The sequence below is a fragment of the Periplaneta americana genome, chromosome 17, assembly GCF_040183065.1.
Source record: "Periplaneta americana isolate PAMFEO1 chromosome 17, P.americana_PAMFEO1_priV1, whole genome shotgun sequence".
Taxonomy (NCBI): Eukaryota; Metazoa; Arthropoda; class Insecta; order Blattodea; family Blattidae; genus Periplaneta; species Periplaneta americana.
In genome coordinates this window covers 10,074,465-10,101,119 of record NC_091133.1, presented here as the reverse complement: position 1 = coordinate 10,101,119, position 26,655 = coordinate 10,074,465, and the positions used below count along the sequence as shown (strand labels likewise).

The 26,655-nt window shown below is 38.8% G+C and overlaps 1 protein-coding gene across 4 annotated transcripts in view; it reads left to right on the top strand.

Annotated features, from left to right (window-relative positions):
- Positions 1-657: 657 nt before the first annotated feature.
- The window catches only part of LOC138693309 (zinc finger protein OZF-like), a 91,759-nt gene continuing 65,761 nt past the window's right edge, over positions 658-26,655 (top strand). For 2 of the 4 annotated variants that reach the window (XM_069817188.1, XM_069817185.1), the window contains exons 1-4: positions 685-738; positions 7,016-7,155; positions 11,153-11,305; positions 12,533-12,612. In XM_069817188.1, the coding sequence (XP_069673289.1) occupies positions 12,594-12,612 (19 nt within the window). In that variant the 5' untranslated portion in view covers positions 685-738; positions 7,016-7,155; positions 11,153-11,305; positions 12,533-12,593. Of the gene's footprint in view, positions 739-7,015; positions 7,156-11,152; positions 11,306-12,532; positions 12,613-15,426; positions 16,601-26,655 lie in introns of those variants that run through there. The other 2 variants (XM_069817184.1, XM_069817183.1) reach the window with 2 other exon arrangements.

The following is a 26,655-nucleotide window of genomic DNA, read 5'->3' as shown; positions in this document are numbered from 1 at the left end:
TCGTTCATTATAAGCGTATCTGACAGTGACAGTGAAGGAAGCAGTTCAGATGAGAGCTAGGATAGCAGGTAATTAATAACTGTACTGTTTGAAAAAGACGCGACAACATCGCTTTAGAACAGTATGCATTCGACAGGTCTGTTATTGTTGTTAACCATTTCTTTGATCTGCCGGTCGTTACTCTGGCTCGCGCGGCGATTATGATTATACTCGGCTTGATTTGAAAGTATGTCAAACCTGGGTGAAACTAAATCAGTTACAGTACTGTACCATCTAAACATTCAAGTCCGAGTGTTTCGAATCACAGAACATCACAGTGTGTCGACACACTATTTCGAAACATTCACTCAGTAGCCAACCCTTCCTTGTCCCTTCTGTCTACTTTTTTGTTCGAAGGTTTAACCGAAAATACAATAGAATGTTGCCAGCATCGTACTCTTATAATAAAGTAATAAAATCCAAATAAAAAAGAAGAAATGCTAGTCATATCCTAATGATGAAAAAGTAAAAATAAAATCCTACTCAATAAACCTCAGACGTATTTATTCATTAATCGGGATTTTGTTATTCTGTTATTTATATTTTTGTCTAATTCTTTTAGTCGTACTGGATTTTGAAATATTTTCCAAACCGGTTTCCGTTGTCACGTCACACTTGATCGTAGTGGAAACTGTTCATATCCTTGAACCATGTAGGCTGTGCTACATTGTGAACGTAAGGGTGAGGTTAACGCTACCGGTAATAAAATTGTGGTTCATTTAAGGATACATTTCAGAACACGGATTTATTCCTTTCCCTTTTACTTCAAAATTCCAACCTTACACATACAGAATAAATTATTGGCACTGAAAAGTGCCTTTTCGTAAGCATGATGATGCGCATTTGACAAACGCAGACAAATCTGCTCTTTTTAGCATTTTAAGATGTAGCCTTATTGTCAGTAAGGAATCCGAATACTGAAATTTTCCCTTGCTTCCTCAAAGTAGTGTGATCCCTTATATAAGCTGCTATACAAAATGTAGTACATAGAAAATTATGATTTTTCGTGATTGAACTAATGTACCTCGGTAAAATTATGGAGGGACTAGCGACAGGAAGAATTTGGCTATGATATGATAACTGGGAATGTGTGGACTTCTCATGCAGTGTCAGCGTGATTCTTAGCTGGATTTATTTTCGCGTGCACATTCGCATAAACCTCTTTCACCAGTTTACATTCTGCAGATATGTAAACACTTAAATGTTTATTACTCGACCGAGGCGAGTGGAGCCGCGGGCGTAATGTAAACTATCGCGATGCGGTATTATGAACGCAGGAGCAGTAGCGCCAGTAGCTGCAGGACTCCAAATGCCTTGGTTGAGTAATACAGTGGCGGTAGTTATAATCAAGAACGAACCTTTGGTTATACAGTGGAGTGATGAGACTGATATGGCTGAGGAGCCCACACCACAGTTAAAATTGAGAGTGACTGGTTGCAATTTGTATGTGCGACGTGTTTAACATTGTAGAATATGACATTAAGTTTTATGAAAATATCTCCCAGTTTATAATTAGCAGACTTAAAGCATAAGTCTAAGAAATTTCAAATCTGGATTTCTTTGTCATGTTTGCCTTCATGTCACATGTTACATGCTTCTTTTATGCTCTTTCATAGTATTTGAAGAGCTCATAATGGACGCTGTTTTCAACTGAGTTTTAAGATAACGTTGAATCAGAATGCTTTTCATAAATCCTCTTAATTTTTAATGTCTTCTATTTTTTAATGAAAGTTATGTAAGAGTAAGATGGCCATATTTTTCCTGAGCCAAAGCGGGATGGTTTCTGCTACCACTATGCCTCTACGGTTTTTGCAAAGCAGATTGTGATGTGCCTGGAGTCCCTTCCTCTGGAACTATAGTTGACCAGGAATACTTTTGAGATTAATGTATTTTCCTTAGTAGATCTGGGTTCTACATGAGGGTGTCGTGAAGTTTTTCGCATGAGTTCTCGTTGCTGGCATTGTGGAATTTACATTTCAGAGTAAGCATTGCTTTCAGTGTTTGAATGGTAAGTTGTGTTTTTTTCAGTTGTCCATATGGTGTTCATGTGTGAGAAGATTCTTTCAATAGGTGCATTATCTTTCTTCAACAAACTTCCTGGCTTTCTTGGAGCTGTAACATATAACATTGGAGCAAGATCTTGTCAGCCATCTAGACTTAAAAGGAAACTACCTCAGGACATCTTTCTTAGCGATACTGACGGCTCTTCATAAATTTAACACAGAAAATCATCATCATATTTTTATTCTCATAGTTCACAAAAATGATTAATTAATTTAAAATAAATTTAATTAGAGGAGCCTTACAGCCAACCTCAGCATGATATTCTTTATGGGATATTCCATAATTTAACAGTGGTCTGTATAGCAAGTTTGCTGGTCGACCAAAAAAAAAAATAAATAAAAATAGGTGCATTAGTTCCGAGGAGACAGAGAACAAATTCAACAAGTTTCAGTATTTCAGTATATGTCACAGGTTTCGTTTTGAAATAGGAAAACACTTTCACCCATCGTATGTCAACCTTTGCCTACTTGGGGTTCCAATCTGAAACTTCGTCACCTGATACAAATCTACACAAGTTGTTTACTTCATTAAACAGCTCTTCATTGATTTCCAGGGATTGGAGCTTTGAACAAAAGAGACTGATGCTTGCTTTAACGATTTCCCAGGATTGTGGTCGTTTCAACACCACCCAACTGAAGCTTGTCAAATCTTGAAATTGACTCACTCTTTTTCCTGTAGATATTCAACACAATTGTGGTAGAAGTTGGTGATAATATTCATCACATCTGAAGGGTACACGGGAAAAACGATCAAGGTCCACCAAAAATCGAAATTGAGTTAATAATGCTATCTTATAGTGGAAAGGAAGTACTATCATGTGGTCTAGCTAGTAATAAGAAATAATCGTTCTTGACATTCCACTACGTCAATTTCTATTAAATACACACATAACAAAGTATTAAGTGCTTAAACTTTAAAATTCGTTTTTCTCGAAACTTTCTAAAATGGACCTTGATCGTTATTCCCGTGTACCCTTCATCTGTCTTCTTGACGAGACCCTCATGTTGCAGATGGTGAACCCGGATCCTCACTTCGTTTGGAACAGAAATGTTTTTGCTTCTGTAGCCGTTCATCTATTGCAGATGACACTTCTAATACCGAAATGCTTTGTTTTTCAATTTTTAGCACAGTAGCGTCAAAAATAGCAGAAATGTTGTGGACAAAGAAGAGCCACAGCTCAGTGCATGGATTTGTGAAGATCATTTGCATTACTGTAGAACACTTCTGTTGTGACAAAAAGTAGAATTCCAATGCAGGAAACGGTTTCAAGATTCTTTCTACTGCTGGCATAAGTGAAAGCCATAATGTTTTCCTGTATTCTAGAATGCGCTGATATTCAATCATTACAAAGTCGTGAAACTCCTTTAATTCTTCTATACACAATAGTGTATATGTAAAAATAAGAATATATTTTCACCACAACTGTTTCAACAACAATAGGAAGACAATCTGCTGCCATTTGCATAGAGTTGTGAACAATGTGAGCCGCACAGCCAATTTGCACAAGTTTTTATCCAACTGTAGATTTAAATTTTTCAAATACATTGTTTTTTCCCTTTCTTTGAACGCCACCGAAGTTTGTGTTAACATTATCAGCACAGAATCCCACAGTTTTTGTAGTCATAGTATTCTGTTCCAACACATTAATTACAAATTCACAAGTGATATCTGATATTTCTCCATGGAGCGACTGTTGATGTATTAACTTGACCTCAACACCCAATGATGGAACAAAATATCTCACTAGCAGTGAAAACACCTTCACTTCTTTGTGATATGAAGCATCTGTGAATATAGTTACAAATTTGATTTTCTTCAATTTTTCTTGAGGTTGGTTGTTGAGGAATGGGAAAAGAACGTTAGTTATTATGGCCTTACATTTTGTGCGCGCACAAGTGACCTTTAGCTCAAATAATTTCTGTACCAACTTGCTAATGCAATTCATGGAGTGGAAACTGTGATTTTGAAATACAGCATAAAAAGCGAAGGTACCTTCGGCAGCTGCTAACTTGGCTTCCATGTTCCCAGACATTGTTGATTGGAAATACCTTGTCACGGGGCGGGCAGACACTACCACCTTACTCCGAACCGATTTCAGATGCTTTGTAATATTTGATCTACTACCGTGAGAAATAGAATATTCAGATCTGCATGTGTCACATCATACATGGGAGTCATTGTCTGGTTTTGACTTCTTAATAAAAGAGAATTCACTCTCCAGTTGTTTGCTTTACTTACGCGCTCATTTAGTCATTGTTTGTGAAACAAACGGAGTCAAAATTATAACTAGAACGTATTGGTTGTAATATCTGTCGATCCAGTCTGAATATCAGCACAAATTATCACAATTGGATATCACATAGGATGATAGCCTCACGACTTTCGGCACATTAGAATGTGTTAAAACTTACCTGTTAGTAATATCTGGTGTCATGTTTCCAACTATGCGAGATTCAAACCAAAAAAAAACATAGCTACAAGCCTTGGATAACATCACAGAACATCACTGCTTCTCGGTTGTACATTAAATCATTACGAAATGTGCGATCGAGAAAGCAGTGTTACGTACATCGTTGAAACTAAAGCCAGGGCTACTAACTAGAAGTTGCTCAATCTAGGTGACACGATATGACCAGCGAATAGGGATTATAAAGAATGGACACTTCGCGTCGGTACCTTTGATGTAGCCGGACTGATTTCAATGACCTTCAAGCCAGCTAAAGCGTCAGATTCTGCTTTCTCCCTAGACTTGGCGCTGACATCACACCAGCTAGCAGTCGACACAACGGAAATATAACACATATAATTAATACATCTAGGTACATTATGTACTCAAATAAAATAAATTGGATCCATAAAATAATAAATCCTTCATTAACTTCAATGTCTAGACTCCAGAGTTCCTTTATAATGAGTCGAGACGTTGACCCCAACAACAATTGAAATACGTAATGAATTGATAGCGCTGAAAATGGAAAAACAAAACTCTTACGAGAAGTAAAATCATATACCTATATTATATTATTATACAAATATTAAACGAATTCGATACTTAATTTTATAATGTATTATATTATTTTATAATATAATGTATTATATCTGAAATATAAAATATTATTATTACAACTAGTTTGTCACTGAGAAATAAGGAAAAGCTGTTAACTTGAATTTATTTGAAGCAAAGCGTTACTGGATTATGCAATAAGGTAGGCGATGTTTGGATCCTGTGCCTCAACTCTATTCTCAATTATTATCTTAGCGTATGCTCGATTACACTACCTCTAGCGCTTGAAAGTGGAACTAACCGCTGTCGCACAGAGAAACAAAACACAGGAAAATTCGCTCCGTGTCCATTCTTTATAATCCCTATTCGCTGATATGACAGTCATATTGGTTTGGAATCGGAATAAACATGCAGTGATTTTCGAGTGCTTAAAGAGTCTACAGGCTCAAAGTGGGAGATTCGTGAGTTCCGCCCATCATTTCGTCGACAGCGGGACACTACTCTAAAATGCAGGACTGCCCCGCATAAAGCAGAATGTATCACAACCTTATATATGATATAGAAGCGGTTGTATGCCATCTTGTTCTCTTAGCCAAGTTAGCAGCTGATCATGAGGTAACACCACATTGGTAGGGAATCAAATACTGATCAGGTAAAATATATGTATATTTTGTAAAGTAGAATATAAAATAAAATATAATATAGACAGCAAAAAAAAAAAAAAGGGAGAGAGGAAAGAGAGATTGGAACAGAAAGAAAGATAGAGGCAAAAAGCATTCTTTTCTACTGAGAAATGATTTATGACGCAATTGTCTCACCAGCCAAGTTTCCACTTTCTACAATAACACTGGTGGCAAATTTCCTATTGTGTGTAGAGAAACTATTTTAACCAATGACGGGTATTGCCTCTTCGTCATTCACCCATATCATGCCAGTTGTGTAGACAATTTATTTACCTACAGAATCGTTGTCCAGGGTGTGCCATAGCATGCAGGTCTATACTGTGAGCCATGAAGACATAAGATGATGACGGGTATTTGTTGAAATACTGCAGGGGAATCTGAGATAGAGCAGAGAATCCTTTTCTCCTACAGTAGTGGATTTTTCGCTATAATAGTACATAATATGTCCCATATTCTTGTGTAGGAGATTATTGGTTTCAAATATGTTTAGAAATTTAGTATTTATCCCATTTATTTAACCTGGTAGAGAAAAAGCCATCAGACCTTCTCTTTCCCTCTTCCAGGATATTACAACTATAATAACCTGAATACAATAAAATTAAAGTAACAATTACTTTATAACGTAATTATTAAAATACTACCTAATTAATAAAGGCTACACAATGTACTCATGAACTATTAAGTTATTTAAATTAAATAAATTACGACTTACACAATTTAAAATATGGTGTTATTGTATTTGATTATTGTGAAGTCGTTATTTACTTAAGTAAAATAACTTAAGAATTCATCAGTGAATACAAGTGTTAAAAGAATATATTCAAGAATGTAGGTAGACAATTTATTGTAGAAGTTAAAAACAAAGAAGACATTAGTCATTGACTTATTGAAGTGCATATTAAATGTATAATAATTATGTATGTTTGAAGTTACTGAAGGATGAAGTATTTTCTGCTAGAGTAAGACAACCATGTAGAAGAAACTATGCCTGAATGAGTCTCAGATATTGACCAGGTACCTAATAAGTTTGTGTCTGAATTTAATTTTATTTCGACAGTTCCTAATACCAGCAGATAGTGAATTCCAGGGTCTTGGCAGGACTAATGTGAAAGAGGATGAGTATGGGGAATTGTCATATGAATTAGATCATAGCAACTTGTAATGAAAGTTTCTCAACAACTCAGTTTCTATAAATCACTGTCAGTTACATAAGCTCTTCTTTCAGTTGCGATGGATGTAATCAAGATGGAACCTCAAAATGATTCTTTGGAGATGGATTTAATCAAGATGGAACCTGAGGATGATTCTTTGGACTTTCAACAAGACAACATACACAAATTAGAAGAGAATAAGACTTCATCAGAGGTAAAGTGAAAAATTTCCCAGTTTTTTATTTGTCTAAAAGTGCCAGAGGAACATATATTTGAAGGGTACACGGGGAAAACGAAAAATGTCACATTTCCATTAAGGGTGAGATAATAATCTATTTCAGTATATTACTGCAATATTTATTGGAGTTTCAACTTGAAATGAAGGAAAAGATGAATGTATCCATGATTTTAATTCTGCTTTACAGCCATTCCAAGATAAGTGAGCCTATATGGTAAAAATTAAATTTGTGATAATAAAATTTATTTTAAGAAAGAGAGCTTCTGAATAGTGCAAATTGCCAGATTCCAAAAAAAATATATATTTATTTGTACTTTTACTCTCATTTCTTAACATCTCAAAACAATGTAGTAATCTTGTTCTTGAAGGTAAATTTGTATCCCTTTGTTCTCACTACTGATATAGCCAAATCAGTTTCCTTAAGATGGTATGCTTGCTACTTCTTATTGGTAGAACCTATTAGGCACATGGTGGACATTGTGGTTTTATGTTTTGTTATTTCCTGCAATTATTGTGCCAAGTCCCGTACGGAACTAGAAAAGATACAAAAGTTTGTTTTCCATGTTAATGAAAGAAGATAGGTGCACAATATTTTATAGAAGTTAAGTGAGTACCGCTCTCATAACGTCACTAATTTTAATTAGGTTTTAATAAGGTATTTTTAAAGGAAATAAGATTCCGTACGGGACAGTTCCTATGGGACAGTTCTGTATGGGACAATTTCAAACAGAACTTGAGGTTGCTGTATTGTTGATTATTGGTGTTTTATGTAAAACATTTGAATTTGTTTCATAGGCTATATGAAGAGTTCAAGAACAAACAGAGGGGAAAAACTAGCAGCAATTTCCAAAATTCAGAAGTCACTGTTTTTTACCTTATGACTGTGAAAGCATTCTTGTTGCCACAACAGCCAGATCAGAAATGTGTAGACACAGCATCTTTAAAGAATTAACCACATTAACCACTCTAAGAAGCCTATATTACGAGATTTACTCTGACCTATCACTTACAGGAAATGACTCGGAATCAGATGCTATAGAGACATACATAAATCTTCAGATGAATGTGAAAAAATGTCTCCTCTAGAATATTTAAATCCTGGAAAGTTCATTGAAGTTGAATTGACAAGTGATAAGGGACTAAAGCATAAATATCATACTATATGCAGTGCTGCCATTGTGGAGGTCATACGGGGCCATACATCATATGAGAACCTACAATTTTTTTTTTTTAATTAATTGTATGGGGAAAAGAAAATTTTGTCTGTACAGAGGCATACAGCATATGGGTGTCTAAGTTTTTTACGCGGAGATCTGTATATGTACAGATTTAGATCATCTCTTGCTGTTCCTAATGTATTTTGTTTGATGTTCATAAACAAAACTTGTCCACCTATGCAGCACTGGAATCCAGAATTATATAAAATAATGGTTGAAAAACAAGAAGTGCTGCAAATATACATCCAAGATTCATCGAGACAAATGTGCATCTATGGTGTTGCTACATGGTGTATTCTTTAAATCGAACTTGTTGTGTATTTAAAATGTAAAGCAAAACAATTACTTTGATTCTTCTTTAATACTAACAAAATCATTAAATGACAGTCAGAAAGATAGAGAGAGGAGAGTAAAATATATTTCAAGGGAGAAAACAAGGGATGGGGTGCCTGGCCAAGGAAAAAATTATCACGACAGCACTGACTATATGTAATGGCAAAGTTTAAAACAAAGATATTAAAGTACTTTCTTTTAAAACAGACAGCCAAAAATTACAAACATTTTAAGCTAGATGAGGAACCCTCTTCATTTGAAAGCATTGTCAAAGTGTCTCAGATTAGAAGAATCTAAAGTATTCTGATATTGTTAGAAAAGGAGCTGACAGATTGTATTATAAATTTAATTGAAGGGTCTTAAATTGAAATAAACTTGCAGTTTAATGTACAATATAATACATAATCATTAACATACAACTTTTTATGGTTAAATTCAACAGATCAATCTGACCGTTTCTTGACAAATTTTCCTCTACTTACGCATTGCTCTCCCATAAAATGCATGTAAAATCGATAAAAATAAATATTTGTTATACGAAGATTACATTATTACCTCCAAAAAAACAAAAAAATCTCTCAAAGAAGACTCCAAATTCACAAGTGTCCCGTACAGAACTACATGTCTGTCCTGTACGGAACAAATTATTTTTGGTTATTTCGTAGCAGTTATATGTTTTTTTTTTTTAACTAGTAACTACTTTTCTAAAATGTTTAAGTGCCAACAAGTTAATGGAAAGAATTTCAGTTACTTAAGGAGTCAGATATCACAGACTTTTGCCATCAAAGTATTTGCTGACTATTGAGGTGTCTAAAATATTTCCTGTATGGAACCCCATTTTATTTAGGTATTTCTCAGAAAATAAAGTTTAATAAACTATTCTTTTTCAGGGAGAGGGTCCTTCATATTTTAACAGAATTATTCATTTATCACTGAATATATTCTACCAAAGACATAAACTTTATAGACAATTATATTTTCAAAGTTGCTTTCTAAAGTGTCCCGTACGGAACCTGGAATGGCTGTTTATCAATTTTTGTAAAAATAACACTAAAGTTTTTAGTAATACCACAGTCTACGATATACAGTCGCGAAGCTTGAGGTGATTTTTTGCAAATCTCGCGATAAAGCGTTCCAAGCGGTTAGCAACTAGAAACAATAGACTGTCCACGGTCGACTTTGGACTGTGTTGTATTTCCATTGAGTGCTAGCTCGTTGCGTATTTCACATTGATGCTTGTGAAATGTTCGTTATTGGTTGTAATGAAAATGTTAATGGCTAAAATACAATAATTGGAATAATTATATTTTACTAGAGACGTAGGAAATTAAGTTTGTTTTAATTAAATTTATTGAACACGTTTTATTTTCAATTTTGGTGGGATTATTATTGCTTAGGCCTACTCTTTTTTTTTTTCAAAGGATGTTTTTAATTATAGCCGTTAATTTTGTTGTTATTTTTGTTTGTTACTTTACTAGAGACGTAGGAAAAGTCTGTTACAATAAAATTTATTGATCACGTTTTATTTCCAATTCTGGTGTGATTATTATTGCTTAACCTCATCCCACTTTGTTAACTACGTAAGCCTACACTACAAGTACCGGTACACGTAAGTTACTCCATTAATTCATATTTTCATTATTATTGTTGTAAAGGGAAATGCAAATTAATATTAATTGGTTTCATAGTTAATTATCGCTATAAACTTGAATGAGTGAAGCGATTATAGTAAATTTCAGTTCGTTTTGCACAAACAAAAGTAATATTAATCTATTTCTTGCAGGTATCTTCGAGTTTATAGTGGAATTTAATATACTTCATTAAAATAATAAATTAACATTATGCATTTAATATTTCAATAATGGAAGGAAGGTGTTAATATTTCCAAAAGAACACAACGAAAGTGTAACATAGGAGAGAGATCTGCGATGATGAGGCGATAGTAGCGATCCTAGTGGTGGGCAACTACCCATGTTTGCATTTTTACTACATATTGAGCTTCGCGACTGTATATAGTAGACTGTGGTAATACAGTGAATTAAATAACGACATCACCCTTAAAGGAATTGTGACATTGTTCATTTTTCCCGTGTACACTTCATTTGTTATTGTTCTGAGTAATGATTAATAAAATATCATACTCGTAAACACATTCGCACATAGGGTGTAGACTATTAATTAGATTCTTGTACGTATATCACAGTATATAAATTATTTGCACTAGGAACACCTGGTCAATTATCAGTGATTGCCTGTGTCCCTAAGGTCTTGTTTCCTTTTTGCCTTCAGTTGTCTTTGTAATTTGTTGCCTGTGTTGAGAGAGCCGATAATGGCCATGCAGAACCAGATTTACAGCCATTACAAATGAAGTCAGTTTTAAAACAGCGAAACAAAATCATTCATTTTGTAATTTTGTTATGTAGGACTTGAATTTATCACATCTAGAAGTGACGGGCATGAAGATTGAATGCATAGAACATAGTTACGAAATCAAATCAGAGAAGACAGACAAATCAGAAGAAGTTGTAGACACTGCAGTGCCTACGAGTTTTGCATTCGTGAAATGTGAAATTGATGTAAGTTGTTCACTATGAGTATGCAGATATACAGGTATTGCATTTTTAATTATGTTAAAACCTTAACATTGTGCAATATTAACTGTTTTCTTGTTTCCAATAGCTTCTAGTTTTAATTTTTAGATTTGAAATACAATAATAATAAGCAAATTAATTTCTGGTAGTTAACAGAGAATTATCTCAAATGTACGGAGAAAGTTCTTGTGCCTTGGGACAGAATTTAATTTTAACTTTGCAACATTGTCCCTTTCGTCTACTTGTCTAGCAACTAATATGGTAGACATCCATCTATAAGTTCAAACTGATATATAGGTATATTCAAAACTCACAAGAAATGGGAAAGATCTGTAACTGTGTTAAGTAATAAGTTTATATAAAATCAGATTAATAATACAGCTTTGTTTATAAGAGAGTTGGGTTTTTTTGTCATAAACAAATCTGTGAAATATGCCACGTTGTTGAGCAGGGAATCTGCTGTCCCATTGCAACTTGATTTATAGTATATATTCCATATTCAGAATATTTTTTATAAGTTTCTGGACTTAGAGTTATAAAATCAGCATTAAGACCATTTATTACTAGTTTCGATCAGCCATAACATTTTTTATGTTTTGCAAAACTGGATTCTTAATATTTTACAAGCTTTCACAATGACGACAAATTTTTAGATTACATTGCTCAATCCATTTTGAGATGTGAATCTTCTCAGTTTGCTGGAACTGTCAGTATTATATATTATTTTATAGCTATACTGAATAAGGCCATTTTACAGGTGTGGTTGCAACACCTATGTTTTCTGCTATCTTATCTGAAAAGAACAAGTCGTATTGGACAGTCCGCATTTTGAGGAAATAAAACTTCCAACAGTGATGCATATAGTGAAATGGATTAATATGTCAGTAAATAAATAGTTACCATTCATTTGCATCAAATATTGTAGCAAATTCAGGTTACGTGTTGTGGAGAATAATTACACATCTCATGCACATATTTTCAACTTGAAACTTGATTCCAGTGTGTTTGAATACATGCAAATAGCCGGAATTGAAATAATACATGAAGGATGTATTTCAAGACAGTTTTGGGGAAACCAGTTCGATTTTGTATAGAAGTCATTACAACCTTACTGAAAAATGATATTGGAGTCATTAGGTTTGAATGTTAGGTCCCTGACAGGGAACAGATGAGCGAGATGGTCATGTGTTCATTATTTGATCACTTTTCCAGGAAGATGTTTTCGATCTGGACAGAGTAGAGCAGGAACAGAAAGTGGAAGTATCTTCAGAGGATGAAGTGTTTCTTGAGAGGTGAGTGTACTCTTCAGTATATTTTCATGTGTGCCATCCTCTGCATCAATACACTTTTATTTTTGCTTCTGGATCGCGTATTATTGAGGTCACTAGAATTTCCATAATTTTGTCCTTGACCTTACATTCAGTGTGCGAGGATGGCTCCTGTTTCCTTAATTTCACTTCTACGCAGTAAGTACAAGTGTGTAGTATTTTAACAAAATTATGGTGCAGGAAACAGAATTAGAGACTGCTACAAGGGAGAAGTCTTTTATAACAATTAAAACATATCAAACATTTACCTGGCCATCTTGTAATTTCGAGTCATAAATGTTATATTAATGTTAATAATAATGTTATAAAATCTACTTAGATATGTAACAAATTTTGGAGGATTTGACATTGGCTATGTTTTATATATAAAAATATATCTGAGATCTTTACATGCAATAAAATAATATACTGGTATATATGATTTTGAATAGTGCAGAAACTGGGAATGTGTATTGTGATTTTTATGTATACTTTGATTTTAATTGATTAAGGGAAAATATCTCTGTTTTAATCAATGTTCACTTATGATAGATTATCCATATTTTCTTATTGCATTGGTAATCTTACGTTTGCAATTCATTTTGCATAATTTACAGAAAAGTCTGTATATATGTTAGAAAATTTAATTTTTCAGTCGTTGACTTTACTACATTATATATTTTGTTAGGTGTTAACCTTTACATAATAAATTGTGTGATGTATGAACGTTTTCGTTGACCATGTCAACATCATCAGATACTCTCTGTCATTTTACAATATCAATACTCTCAATGTTATCTACACAATTCACATACAATACATGTTTTCTGTCATATGAAGGTGAAACCTATTGAAAAATTATATGAATTAGTTTTATAATGTTGAATTGTGGATACCCCAACTGTCAACTATTAAAATATACTTATATTATCATGGGTATATTCTTTGCAAATCATCATATGTGAACGATAATATGAACGATGTAATGATATGAGGCTAAAAGTAAGATAAAATATAAAAATATAAAAATGATGAACTAACTCTATTTAATGCTTTACTATGCATGTGAGGATTTGCAAATTACAATATTTTGTTACAAGGTATTCACTTTTCTATATCATAGTATAAAATTCTGGCCTGTTATAACTGCCTATATTTTGTAGATCTTGGTGTTATTGTTTATGCCAATATGTTGGGTTTAACCTAAACATAAACAATAACACCAAGATCTACAAAATATAGGCAGTTATAACAGGCCAGAATTTTATACTATGATATAGAAAAGTGAATACCTTGTAACAAAATATTGTAATTTGCAAATCCTCACATGCATAGTAAAGCATTAAATAGAGTTAGTTCATCATTTTTATATTTTTATATTTTATCTTACTTTTAGCCTCATATCATTACATCGTTCATATTATCGTTCACATATGATGATTTGCAAAGAATATACCCATGATAATATAAGTATATTTTAATAGTTGACAGTTGGGGTATCCACAATTCAACATTATAAAACTAATTCATATAATTTTTCAATAGGTTTCACCTTCATATGACAGAAAACATGTATTGTATGTGAATTGTGTAGATAACATTGAGAGTATTGATATTGTAAAATGACAGAGAGTATCTGATGATGTTGACATGGTCAACGAAAACGTTCATACATCACACAATTTATTATGTAAAGGTTAACACCTAACAAAATATATAATGTAGTAAAGTCAACGACTGAAAAATTAAATTTTCTAACAAATCTTACGTTTGCCTACCTGCCAACCAAATCCTCTACGAGGAAAATCCACTCTAATACATTATAAGGAACAAATCGATAGGTTTTCTAGTACCTGATTCATCATTACACAATCTGTTATGTTATCTCGGTTCATTACAAAAAGTTCGTTGTCGACCCCACCTACAATATTCTGGTTCGTCCTTGACACACATATGGACCATAATCAATTTTATAACAGCTTCAGGTATATTATTTCCTTCTCACTTTTAGAAAAAACAGGGAGTTTACCATTACGGCGCTAAATAACCTAAGCTGTTGATAAAGCGTCGTAAAATAACCTACTAAAATAAAAATATATTAACATTTTATATAGCATAAGAATAAGACACAACATACATTGTAATCTGAATTTGGAAACAATCGCACAATCTAGTACACTCGTGTTCAAACATGATAAAGCAAAGGTTAATGATTTTTTTTTGTGTAGCATATTCTTCGATTAATTGTAATACACATAATATACATGCACTTGTTTTTCTCTTTTTAAGAATGAGAATGTAACTGTGACATGAAAACATAATTTCGTTTGCTCTTAGGTAGCTGAAAACATTTATTTCTTACCTGTAATTATGTATATACTCTGTAATACAACAATTGTGTTCAAAGTCATCCGAACCGACACTTGACTTTAGACAGACATTTCATTAGTAATACATCGAACTACCTAAGAGATTTGAAAGGCATGTTGGTCCGACAAGTTAACAAGTAAATGAAGATTAATGTCAAAGGTCCTTCAATAACTGTCTATTTTTTCGTAACCTAGTGTAATCTTTTGTATTATGCATTAGGTTTAAAAAATAGACAGTTATTGAAGGACCTTTGATATTAATCTTAATTCACTTAAGAGATGGTAATGATGATAGTATCCACATGAAATTTGTTGTATAGGTTAAGACCAGAATGTTCAAAGTACCTTACGGTGAAATAGTTTCATTTTGGTTAGATTGTTGATTACTTAAGAGTATTTTATTGATTGACTGATGGTTTAATTTCGTCAGGATTGCAGCTACCGATGAGAGGACTGTATTATCAGAATTCGACGGTCTTGCACTTCAAGGGAACGAGACTGTATATAAGAATTCAGGTTCCTCAGGAAAACATGTCTCGGCTCATGAAGATGGGAAACAATCGCAATTCGAAATGAGTAACAACTATTTTTCTAATTCTGCAAAACAGAACGAACATTTACGCAAGCACGTAAGCGAGAAACCTTTCAATTGTGATGTTTGTGGTAAATGTTTCTCGGACTCGAATAAGCTAAAAAGTCATGAACGTCTGCACACCGGCGAGAAACCGTTCAAATGTAATGTTTGTGGTAAGTGTTTCTCGGACTCTAGTAATCTAAGAAGGCATGAGCGCATACACTCTGGTGAGAAACCTTTTAAATGTGATGTTTGTGGAATGTGTTTCACGATTTCGGGTACCCTGAAATGCCATGAACGCCTACACACAGGCGAGAAGCCTTTCAAATGCGATGTTTGTGGAAAGTGTTTTTCACTGTCTACTAGTCTAAAAATCCATGAACGTATACACACAGGTGAGAAACCCTATAGATGTGATGTTTGTGGAATGTGTTTTCTTAATTCGGGTGGATTGAAAACCCATGAACGTCTGCACACTGGCGAGAAACCATTCAAGTGTGATGTTTGTGATAAGCGTTTCTCGAGTTCGAGTAATCTGAAAACCCATGAACGTGTGCACACAGGTCAGAAAGCTTTCAAATGCGATGTTTGTGGCATGTGCTTCTCGCGGTCGAGTAGTCTAAAAAGGCATAAACATCTGCACAACGGTGAGAGACCTTTCAGATGTGATGTTTGTTTTAAATGTTTCTCGCATTTGGGTAGATTAAAAACTCATGAACGTCAGCACACAGCTGAGAAACGTTTCAAATGCGGCGTTTGTGGTAAGAGTTTCTTAAAGTCGAGTGGCCTGAAAAGACATGAAATCCTGCACACAGGCGAGAAACCTTTTAAATGTGGTGTTTGTGGTAAGTGTTACTCGGATTCGAGTTATCTGAGAACACATGCACGCTTGCATACAGACGAGAAAGTTTGTAAATAAACTCGTGCACACATATAAGAAATCTTTAAAACTCTGATTTGAGTTCGTTAAAGGGTTAGGTACAGTTTACAGCAGTAAATTTTTTTGAAATATTTTTTTTCCTCCATTACTGTATCCTGTACAATAATGAAAATTGATATGTAATAAAACACTGTCACTCAGCTATATGAAAAAAAAATATTTTTACGATTTTGAAAAAATTACTTAATTTGTGTATATATATATATATATATATATATATAATTATATATAATAACTTCATTCTAAAATGTGGTCAAATATCAGTGTTTTCTATGACACGAAATAAAATAAAAATATTACCTATTAAGGAATGTAGTTGAAAGAGCATGATACTGTAAACATGAGTTTCAGCAATAAAATAACAGAAAACATGAAAAATTTAACCAATTTTTAGTTATGAGGGAAACGCATCATCATTGCACAGTGACTACCAACATTTTGAATTAAAAAAAATATATATATATAATTTTTTTAAATCGTAAAAATAGTTTTCTCATATAACAGAAGGACAGTATTTTACACATACTAATTTTCATTCTTCTACAACATACAGTAATGGAGAAAAAAATTGAGTATTTACAAAATTTACTGCTGTGAGCTGTACCTAACCCCATAAAAAGACATTAAAACCAGCACATTGGCGAGAAACGTTTCAAATGCTGTGTTTGAGGTAAATGTTAATTAATCATGTACAGTTGTCAAAAGAAAAAGTGGCCACTCACTAAAAACAAAGTTCCCTTCGGGTATCTTCCTACAATTCAGAGACAGGCGATGTTACATCTTGTTTGACCACGTTGCCTGATATGTACAGTTATAATTAGAATATTCCGTGTGTTACTTGATGGTGTAATGGCAGAGTTCCAGCCTGGTATTCGTGAGGTCCTGCGTTGGAATACAACCTAGTTCTTTTTGTTGTTTTTTGTTTCATTTTTAAGAGAGAGAGAGACAAAATATACATAATTGCTTCTTTCTCTTTTACGATTATTTTAGTAATTGAAATCAGGTTCATTAATGTATTATGCCATAACTTTATCATTATGACATTGTGGCTGCAAATGGAAAGAAAAAAGATTTTATTCTCAACAAAAATATATTTCGTGACATAAACAAAACAAACTTACTAGCGTCTACCTTAGAACATTCAAACATTTAAGCGTTCGAAAAACAAAGCAAAATGCCACGATTCAATATTTAGTCTATCTTTCCCTTATCTTCATCACACCTTGCAGTGGAGTGGGAATGGAATTGACTAGTCTTTGCAAATAGTGACTGTTCTTAGACACGACATTCCAGCCATTCTGGACATATATAAGTGTTCTGCCCATGGGCAGGTCTTTGATTGCAAACACAGCATTCTCCAATTTTTCCTATTTTCTGCCTACCTCTTAGTCTCCGCATATGATCCACATATCCTAATGTCATCTATTATTCTTCTCAACCAGTGACCCAACCAATTGCTTTTTCTAATCTGTTTCAGCATCATTCTTTCTTCACCCACTTTTTCCAACACAACTTCATTTCTTGTTTTGTCTGTCCACTTCACACGCTCCATTCTTCTCCACATCCACATTTCAAATGCTTGTATTCATTTCTCTTCATTTCGTCGTAATGTCCATGTTTCTTCCCCATACAATGCCACACTCCACATAGTCTCTTCCTTAATCTTTTTCCAGAGGTTCGCAGAAGATGTTTTTTTTTCTTTTAAAAGGTTCCTTTGCTCATGTTTGCAGTTTTTCTTGGGAAAGATAAATGCTGTAACTTCCCATTGCTTTCCGCACAGCACTGTCTCTTTCGGATTTTATTAGATCCCAGGGGGCCCAGGCATGGAGATTAGAAGAGTAGATTTGATTAATTGGGCCCTCCAGACTTCACCGAAATTCACCGCATGGGTTAAATATTAGTTCTATCAGGATGTTTGACCTGATCAGAGACCGGAAATCCCAATTAGCCTTTGCCCCCCGCATCCTGGGCTAGCTTCTACAAATCATCAGATAATCTTGGAAGGGGTTTGGGCCAATTTTTCCGCATATGTTTCCACACTTGCGCTCTCGTAGCTCAGCGGAAGAATGTTGGAATTTAGATGTCAACGTCTCAGGTTCAATTCCTCGTTACTCTTTTTCATTTTATTGTGATTCAAGATAATATAATGTAATAATATAAAAAGAAAAAACTAACATCAGTATTATGCAACTGTATTGTTCCAAACCTCATACTAAGTTTATGTTATTTATATCGCTAAAGAAATAACTGAATATAAATAACTTGATATTATTTATACAGTATCACAGAATATTGTGATTTTTTTAGTAACAACAATGTAATTTATTCGTCACAACAATAATTCCTTTCTACAATTCACCTTAAACGCTCTCGTCAACAATTGGATCTTCACTCAACAAAGTATTCGTTATAGCACTCCACCGACGACAATGACAGTTTACTTGGATTATTACGCACAACAATGAACTGTTAATCTGAACTAATATTTACAAAGCACTATTTACAAATCAGAACTACCAGTTCTCAGTTCACAGTTCTTCTATCTCAGTCACTCGAGTTCACAGTATCTCGAACCACAGATCTTCAGAGACAGTTCACTGTACTCGAACTCGGGTCCCTCCAACTGCGGTCCACTGCACTCGAACTCAGGCCTTCGGATGCTGACGCAGATGCGGACGCACACTCGAGTCGAACTCTGGCTTGCTTGCTCTGGCTTACTCACTGACGGAGTAACTGAAAACTCTCTCTCTAGTTCGCTGGCGCCTGCTCTTTTATAGCAAAATCATAGTTGCGAGAACCTTCTACAGGTGTGTAGAGAATTATCTCAATATCTCTACATCGACATTTCTGGAAGGGCCGGGAAGGTCCGTTCCCCCTTCCCTCCGTAAGCAGCTGCGCGCGCGGACTCGTCGCGTGACGTAATACACCCTCTCTCTTCTCTCCACCGCGCGACGTCATTCAATGTTCCGTGGAGCCTGTGCGATCTGCTTTCTTGCGGGACGCTGGTCGTGAGTTCGACTCTCACGTCGCTGTCACATTGCCCCCTCCTTAGGGCTGCTCGTCCCGGGCAGTCCCTTGGTAGGCTGCTAATCGGTCCAGATGCACCACCATCATCTTCCCTCGAGGTTGTCGCTGGATCCGGTACACCACGTCGTTGATCCGGGTCACCACGCGGTATGGTCCATCCCAGGCACGCTGCAGCTTTGGTGATTTCCCTTTGGTCCTGGTAGGTCGATACAGCCACACCAGGTCGCCCTCCTGGAATCCTGCAGAGTTGGCCAATCTGTCGTAGCGCACCTTCATCCTGTCGCTGGCCATTTTGAGGTGCTCTCTGGCCAGTTGGTGAACTCCATTCAACTTCTCGGTGAGTTCTGCCACATAGTCAGTTGCTGGCTGGTCGGCGCTGGGTGGCGTGCCAAACAGCAGATCACAGGGCAGGCGCAGCTCTCTCCCGAAGATCATGTTTGCCGGTGTCATCCCTGTTGTATCGTGGACCGAAGCTCTGTAGGCCAAGAGGAACAGTGGGACTCTGGCATCCCAGTCTCGTTGATGGTTGGACACCACCTTCCGCAGATGCTCTTCCAAGGTTTTGATGTAGCGTTCCACCATACCATCGGACTGTGGGTGGAGGGGAGTGGTCCTGGTTTTATGCACCCCCAGACGCTCGAGCAATTCTCCCATTAGGTTGGATTCGAAGTTGCGCCCCTGATCGCTATGCAATTCCCGGGGCACCCCGAATCGGCAGATGAAGTTGTCAAGCAGCGCGTCGGCCACCGTCGAAGCCTCTTGGTTAGGAATCGCGTACACCTCTGGCCATTTTGTGAAGTAATCCATGGCTACTAACAGGTAGCGGTTCCCGCGATCCGTGACCGGGAACGGTCCAGCAACGTCGATGGCGATCCTCTCAAAAGGAGCTCCCACGTTGTACTGCTGCATGGCTCCCCTGCTGCGGGTCCTTGGTCCGCGACTGGCTGCACAGGTGTCGCATCTTCGGCACCATTGTTCCGTGTCGGTTCTCTGATGCAACCAATAGAACCTCTGCCTTAACTTGTCCAGCGTCCTGTTGGCTCCCAGATGGCCTCCAGTCACTCCAGCATGAGTCTCCTCCAGCACTTCCTTCACCTTTCTCCTGGGCAGGACAAGTTGTTCTATGCGGGTCCTTCCATCGGCCGACTCCCAAATCCTCTTCAGGATACCGTCCTTGACAGTGAAGGATTCCCACTGGGCCCAGTAGCTCTTGTAAGTGGTGCTACGGTTGGCGATATCGGCCCATACTGGTCTCTGGCCGGACTCCACATCACGCAGTAGCTGTCCAATGTTTGGGTCCACCAGCTGCTCCCTCCTTATGGCGGCGTTATCCCATCCTGGGCTTGGCTGGGCGGCAATTGCTCGGATTGCGTGGGCGCCATCCCGCTCTTCTACTTTCAGGCAGTGTTTGCAGCCATCCGGGCACGGACGTCGTGACAGGGCATCAGCGTTGGAATGTTTCTTCCCTTGTCGGTGTTCAGAGGTGAAGTTGTACTCCTGCAGACGTTGAACCCAACGGGCGGTCTGCCCCTCCAGATTCTTGAAGCCCAATAGCCAGGTGAGTGCAGAATGGTCTGTCCTCAGATGGAATTCCTGGCCATACAAATATTTGTGGAAGTGCTTCAGGGCTTCCACAATGGCAAGAAGTTCTCTACGCGTCACACAGTAGTTTCTCTCAGCCTTGGATAGTGTTCGGCTGAAGTAGGCAATCACCCTCTCTTGCCCGTCCTGTTCCTGAGAGAGTACTCCGCCGATGCCTACGTTGCTGGCGTCAGTGTCGAGCGTGAACTTCCTTCCAGGGATGGGATATCCCAGTACAGGAGCAGTGCAGAGCGCCTCTTTCAGCGACTGGAAGGATGACTCCGCCTCGTCTGTCCACTGGAATTGTCGTTTCTCCTCGGTCAGCTGGGTTAGAGGCTTAGCGATGTTGGCGTACCCAGCTACGAACCTTCTGTAATAAGTGCAGAGGCCGAGAAAGCGACGCAGCTCCTGCTTGTCCCTCGGTCTTGGCCATCCTCTGACGGCTTGTAGCTTCTCCGGGTCCGTGGCCACTCCGTTGGTCCCTACTACGTGTCCCAAGTAGTTGACCTTCTTCTGGAATAGATGACATTTCTTCGGGTTCAACTTCAGCCTGGCTTGTCGCAGTCTCTCGAACACTTTCCTCAGGTTCATCAGCTGCTCGCTGAAAGTCTTGCCCACCACGATGACGTCATCAAGGTACAGCAAACAGGTGTCGTATGTCAGGCCTCTCATTACGGACTCCATTAGTCTCTGGAATGTAGCCGGGGCGTTGCAGAGGCCGAACGGCATAACGGTGAACTGCCATAGTCCCTGGCCTGTAGAGAATGCCGTTTTCTCCTTATCCTCCGGATGTAGCGCCACCTGCCAGTATCCTGACTTGAGATCCAACGTCGAGAACCACTCTGCTCCGGCCAGGGTGTCCAAGGTGTCGTCAATTCGTGGAAGGGGAAAGCAGTCTTTCCTGGTGACGTCATTCAGTCTTCTGTAGTCCACGCAGAAACGCAGGTCCCCATTCTTCTTCTTCACCAGCACCACAGGTGATGACCAAGGGCTGTCGGATTCCTCGATGACCCCTCTTGCTTTCATGCCCTCCAGTTGGCTGTCAATCTCCCTCTGTTTAGCTAGAGGGACGCGTCGAGGAGGTTGTCTGATTGGGCGAGCATTTCCGGTGTCAATGCGGTGCTGAACTTTCTCCGTTCTCCCGTAGTCGTTTTCAGACAGACTGAACACGTCCTGAAATTCTGTCAGTAGATCGTGGACTTGTCTTCTTTCTCTTTTGCTTAAATTCGCCGGCAATTCTCGAGCCAGCTCTTTCAGTGATGGGTCTAGATCTGGATGTGGTCGGTGACACTCCTCGTTTTCTGCCAGCGACGTCACAGGCACCACCGGCTCGACGCTACCTAGTACAGTTCCACTAGGCACCTCCTTGTCCCGATTGGTGACATTCAGGACCCTCACCGGTACCACCTTCTGATTCGGGAGTAGGGATCTGGCCACATAAACCCCATCTATCGGAGTTGTTTGCGAATCGAGGAGCAGGTTTCTCTTAGGTTGTCCGTCCAGTCTTGCCGTCACCACCATCTCGCAGCCTGCCGGGATTGTCACATGATTCTCCAGTTTCCTCTTCCCCAAGGTCAGGTCCAGGAAGACCTCTCTCTGGATGGGCAAGCTCTCGCCTGAAGCAGTCCGTAGCGCGTATTGGCGCAGCGGCGTCCTCCCAGGTAGGCCCCGCACGACGTCTGGTCTGGCGATAGTGAGCATCGCCCCGGTGTCCACCAGTACTCTGCATGGACGGCCTCTTATCCGTCCTTCGGCAATCAGCCCATCGTCGCATCTTCTGTCGACCGGTTTCAGGACGAGCCGAGGGGACGGTGATGATGGCGCCGACGTGCTCCTCCTAGCATCGGCCCCCTCTCTCTCCTGACTGTTGCCAAGTCGGTCGCAACTCCTCCGCAGGTGCCCAGGTTCACCGCAGGACCAGCAGGTGGGCTCCCGTCGTCCCCGTTGCTCAGGCGACTGTTGACTCCTCTCGGTGCCAGCCACCTCTCTCTCCGGCCGGTGGCCAGAGCGGTCGCAGTCCCTCCTTAGGTGTCCCGGCCTCCCGCAGGACCAGCAGATGGGCGCCCGTCGTCTCCGCCGCTCCGTTGACTGTTGGCGCTCCTCGAAGGATCGGTCACAGTCCCTTCTCAGGTGTCCCGGTCTGCCGCAGGACCAGCAGGTGGGCGCCCGTCGTCTCCGCCGCTCCGTTGACTGCTGGCGCTCCTCGACGTCGGCCACCTCTCTCTCCTGCCTGTGGCCGGATTGGTCACAGTCCCTTCTCAAGTGTCCCGGTTTGCCACAGGACCAGCAGGTGGGCGCCCGTCGTCTCCGCCGCTCCGTTGACTGCCGCTCGGGTGGCTTCGGTTGGCGCCCCCCAGCATCCGTCGCCGTGACGCTCCTGATCCAGTGCGGTGCTGAGACTCCCGCCGCCGACTTGGCCGCCTCCATCCTGAGGGCCGCCGCCAGAGCTGCGTTGATGGTGCGATGCTCTGCCAAGAGTAGCTGTTGCTTTATTTCCGGGTCTCGAACTCCGCTGCCGAAGGTGTAGGCCGCCTCTCCAGCGATGAAGTCATTAGGTAGGCCCCTGAGCGCCTTATGGGCCAGTTGTTCCACCACCATCGCGAATTCTTGCAGGGACTCGCCTGACTGTTGGACCCTCGTTTTCAGTTGGGTCCTGAATGCTGCCGCAAGTTGATGGTCACCATAACGTCCCTCCAGGGCCGCCATTATCTCAGCGGCTGTCCCATCTTCTGGAACGCTGTGAAGAATCTCCGACGCCTGTCCCTGAAGCGCGGCCAGCAGCTGAGTAGTTTTCTCTGCTGGCGTCCACCCATTGTGCTCTGCGATGGCCTCGAACTGGCGACGGAATATCGCCCAAGACGTCGTACCGTCGAACTTCGGCGTCTTGACGTTGTGATGTCTGGCTGAAGGCGATGATTCCGCAGGGCCACTATATGGAGTCCTCAACTCTGTGGCCGCTTCTTGCATGGCACGTCGAACTTCCTCGGCAACTATCTGTTTATGTTCTCTAGCCTGGCGATCCACCAACGCGAGAATGTGCTTGTTTTCCTCAGCGTGTTTATCTATCATCTCACTCGTCTTGTCCAGCAACTCGGTCGTCTGCTCTTGACGACGCTCGAGATCACGGATTTTGCCATCGAAATGGTCTACCTCCTGTCTCAATTCGGTTACTGTCTCGTTTATAGTTGTAAAATTCTTGTTTAGGTTGTCAAGATCGGCTTTGAGTTCGTCTTTCACGATGGCGACAATTCCATCTACGTGGGCCGAAACGCTTTCAATTTGCGAAGTGACGTCATCTTTAACTCCGCTTATGTCGCCTTTCACTTCACTTATGTCACTTTTCATCTCCGTTTTCACTTCACTTATGTCGCCCTTCACTTCACTTATGTCACTTTTCATCTCCGTTTTCACATCACTTATGTCGTTCTTAACCTCACTGATGTGCTTGTTCATGTTATCTTTTACTTCACTAATGTGCATGTTCATTTCTGCTTTCATTTCTGCGATGGCTTGCAGGATCTGCTGTAGGTTCTCCATTGTCGATAATATCCCGGTTCTGACACCAATGTGATTTTTTTAGTAACAACAATGTAATTTATTCGTCACAACAATAATTCCTTTCTACAATTCACCTTAAACGCTCTCGTCAACAATTGGATCTTCACTCAACAAAGTATTCGTTATAGCACTCCACCGACGACAATGACAGTTTACTTGGATTATTACGCACAACAATGAACTGTTAATCTGAACTAATATTTACAAAGCACTATTTACAAATCAGAACTACCAGTTCTCAGTTCACAGTTCTTCTATCTCAGTCACTCGAGTTCACAGTATCTCGAACCACAGACCTTCAGAGACAGTTCACTGTACTCGAACTCGGGTCCCTCCAACTGCGGTCCACTGCACTCGAACTCAGGCCTTCGGATGCTGACGCAGATGCGGACGCACACTCGAGTCGAACTCTGGCTTGCTTGCTCTGGCTTACTCACTGACGGAGTAACTGAAAACTCTCTCTCTAGTTCGCTGGCGCCTGCTCTTTTATAGCAAAATCATAGTTGCGAGAACCTTCTACAGGTGTGTAGAGAATTATCTCAATATCTCTACATCGACATTTCTGGAAGGGCCGGGAAGGTCCGTTCCCCATTCCCTCCGTAAGCAGCTGCGCGCGCGGACTCGTCGCGTGACGTAATACACCCTCTCTCTTCTCTCCACCGCGCGACGTCATTCAATGTTCCGTGGAGCCTGTGCGATCTGCTTTCTTGCGGGACGCTGGTCGTGAGTTCGACTCTCACGTCGCTGTCACAATATAAATGATAAATATCGGTTTGTTTAATTAATATGAGATATTATATAATATATATTTAATTATTTAAATAAAATAACCCTTTTACAAAGAAAAATGGTTATTTGTATTATAATTATTAGCCTACATAAAATACAGATTATTTATATCGCGAAAGAATATAAATAACTTGAATACTGAAACGCTAAAGAACGAACACAGAATATAAATGATAACTTGAATATTATTTATACCGGTAAAGAACGATAACAGAATATAAAAAACGTGAATATTATTCATATCGTTAAAGAACGATACCAGAATACAAATGATGACTTGAATATTATTTATATCTCTAAAGAATGATAAGAGAATACAAAAAAATATAACTTGAATATTATTTATATCGCTAAAAGAACGATAATGAAATATAAATAACTTGATATCAATAAAGGACGATAACAGAATATAAATGATAATTTGAATATTATTTATATTGCTGAAGATAGATTAAAAATAAAATGAAAATTTGAAGAAGGCGCGAACCCACAACCTTCGAATCATTAAGCAAGCACTCTACCGCTGGTCTACGAGACGCAGATATGGAATACTTACATAGTTCCGGAACTGCTTCTAAAAGCACATGCATTGTGTAACATCGTCATGACCCGAAGTGGACTTAGAAAATATTCGTTGTTCACAAGTGCGGCCACTTTTTTTTTTTGACAACTGTACATGGCAGGTTGATTGGAAGAACAATTGCATTTTCAGCATATATTTGTGAGAACAAAATACACTATTTTTGCAGATATATTGTGTTATTATCATTGGTTTGTTTTCTAAATGAGTGACTATCATCGGTGTCAATGTAGAGCAATGAGGACCAATACAGATCGCTGCAGCCCTCGCTGAACCATGTTGAGTTTATAGTAATGGTGAAGGCTGACCTAGTGAACAAGTAGACATTCCCATTCCACTTGACCGCTGGAATGAACGCTTTGTACAGGACCCCACCTTAACCTATTAACTGATGGCCATTTAAGTCCCTGCGCCACTACTGCGTTGGCGAATTGGGATTTAATCCCTGTGTAGGATCTAAAAACGGGAGGATGTAGAAAAAGCTTGTATCTTCTACAAATTTCATAATTTTTTCATGGAATAAAAAGTGATGTGCTACAGGACATTTCCACTTTACATTAATTAAACATTGCTCTTCTATGTGATAGAGTAACGAATATGTATGTAAAGT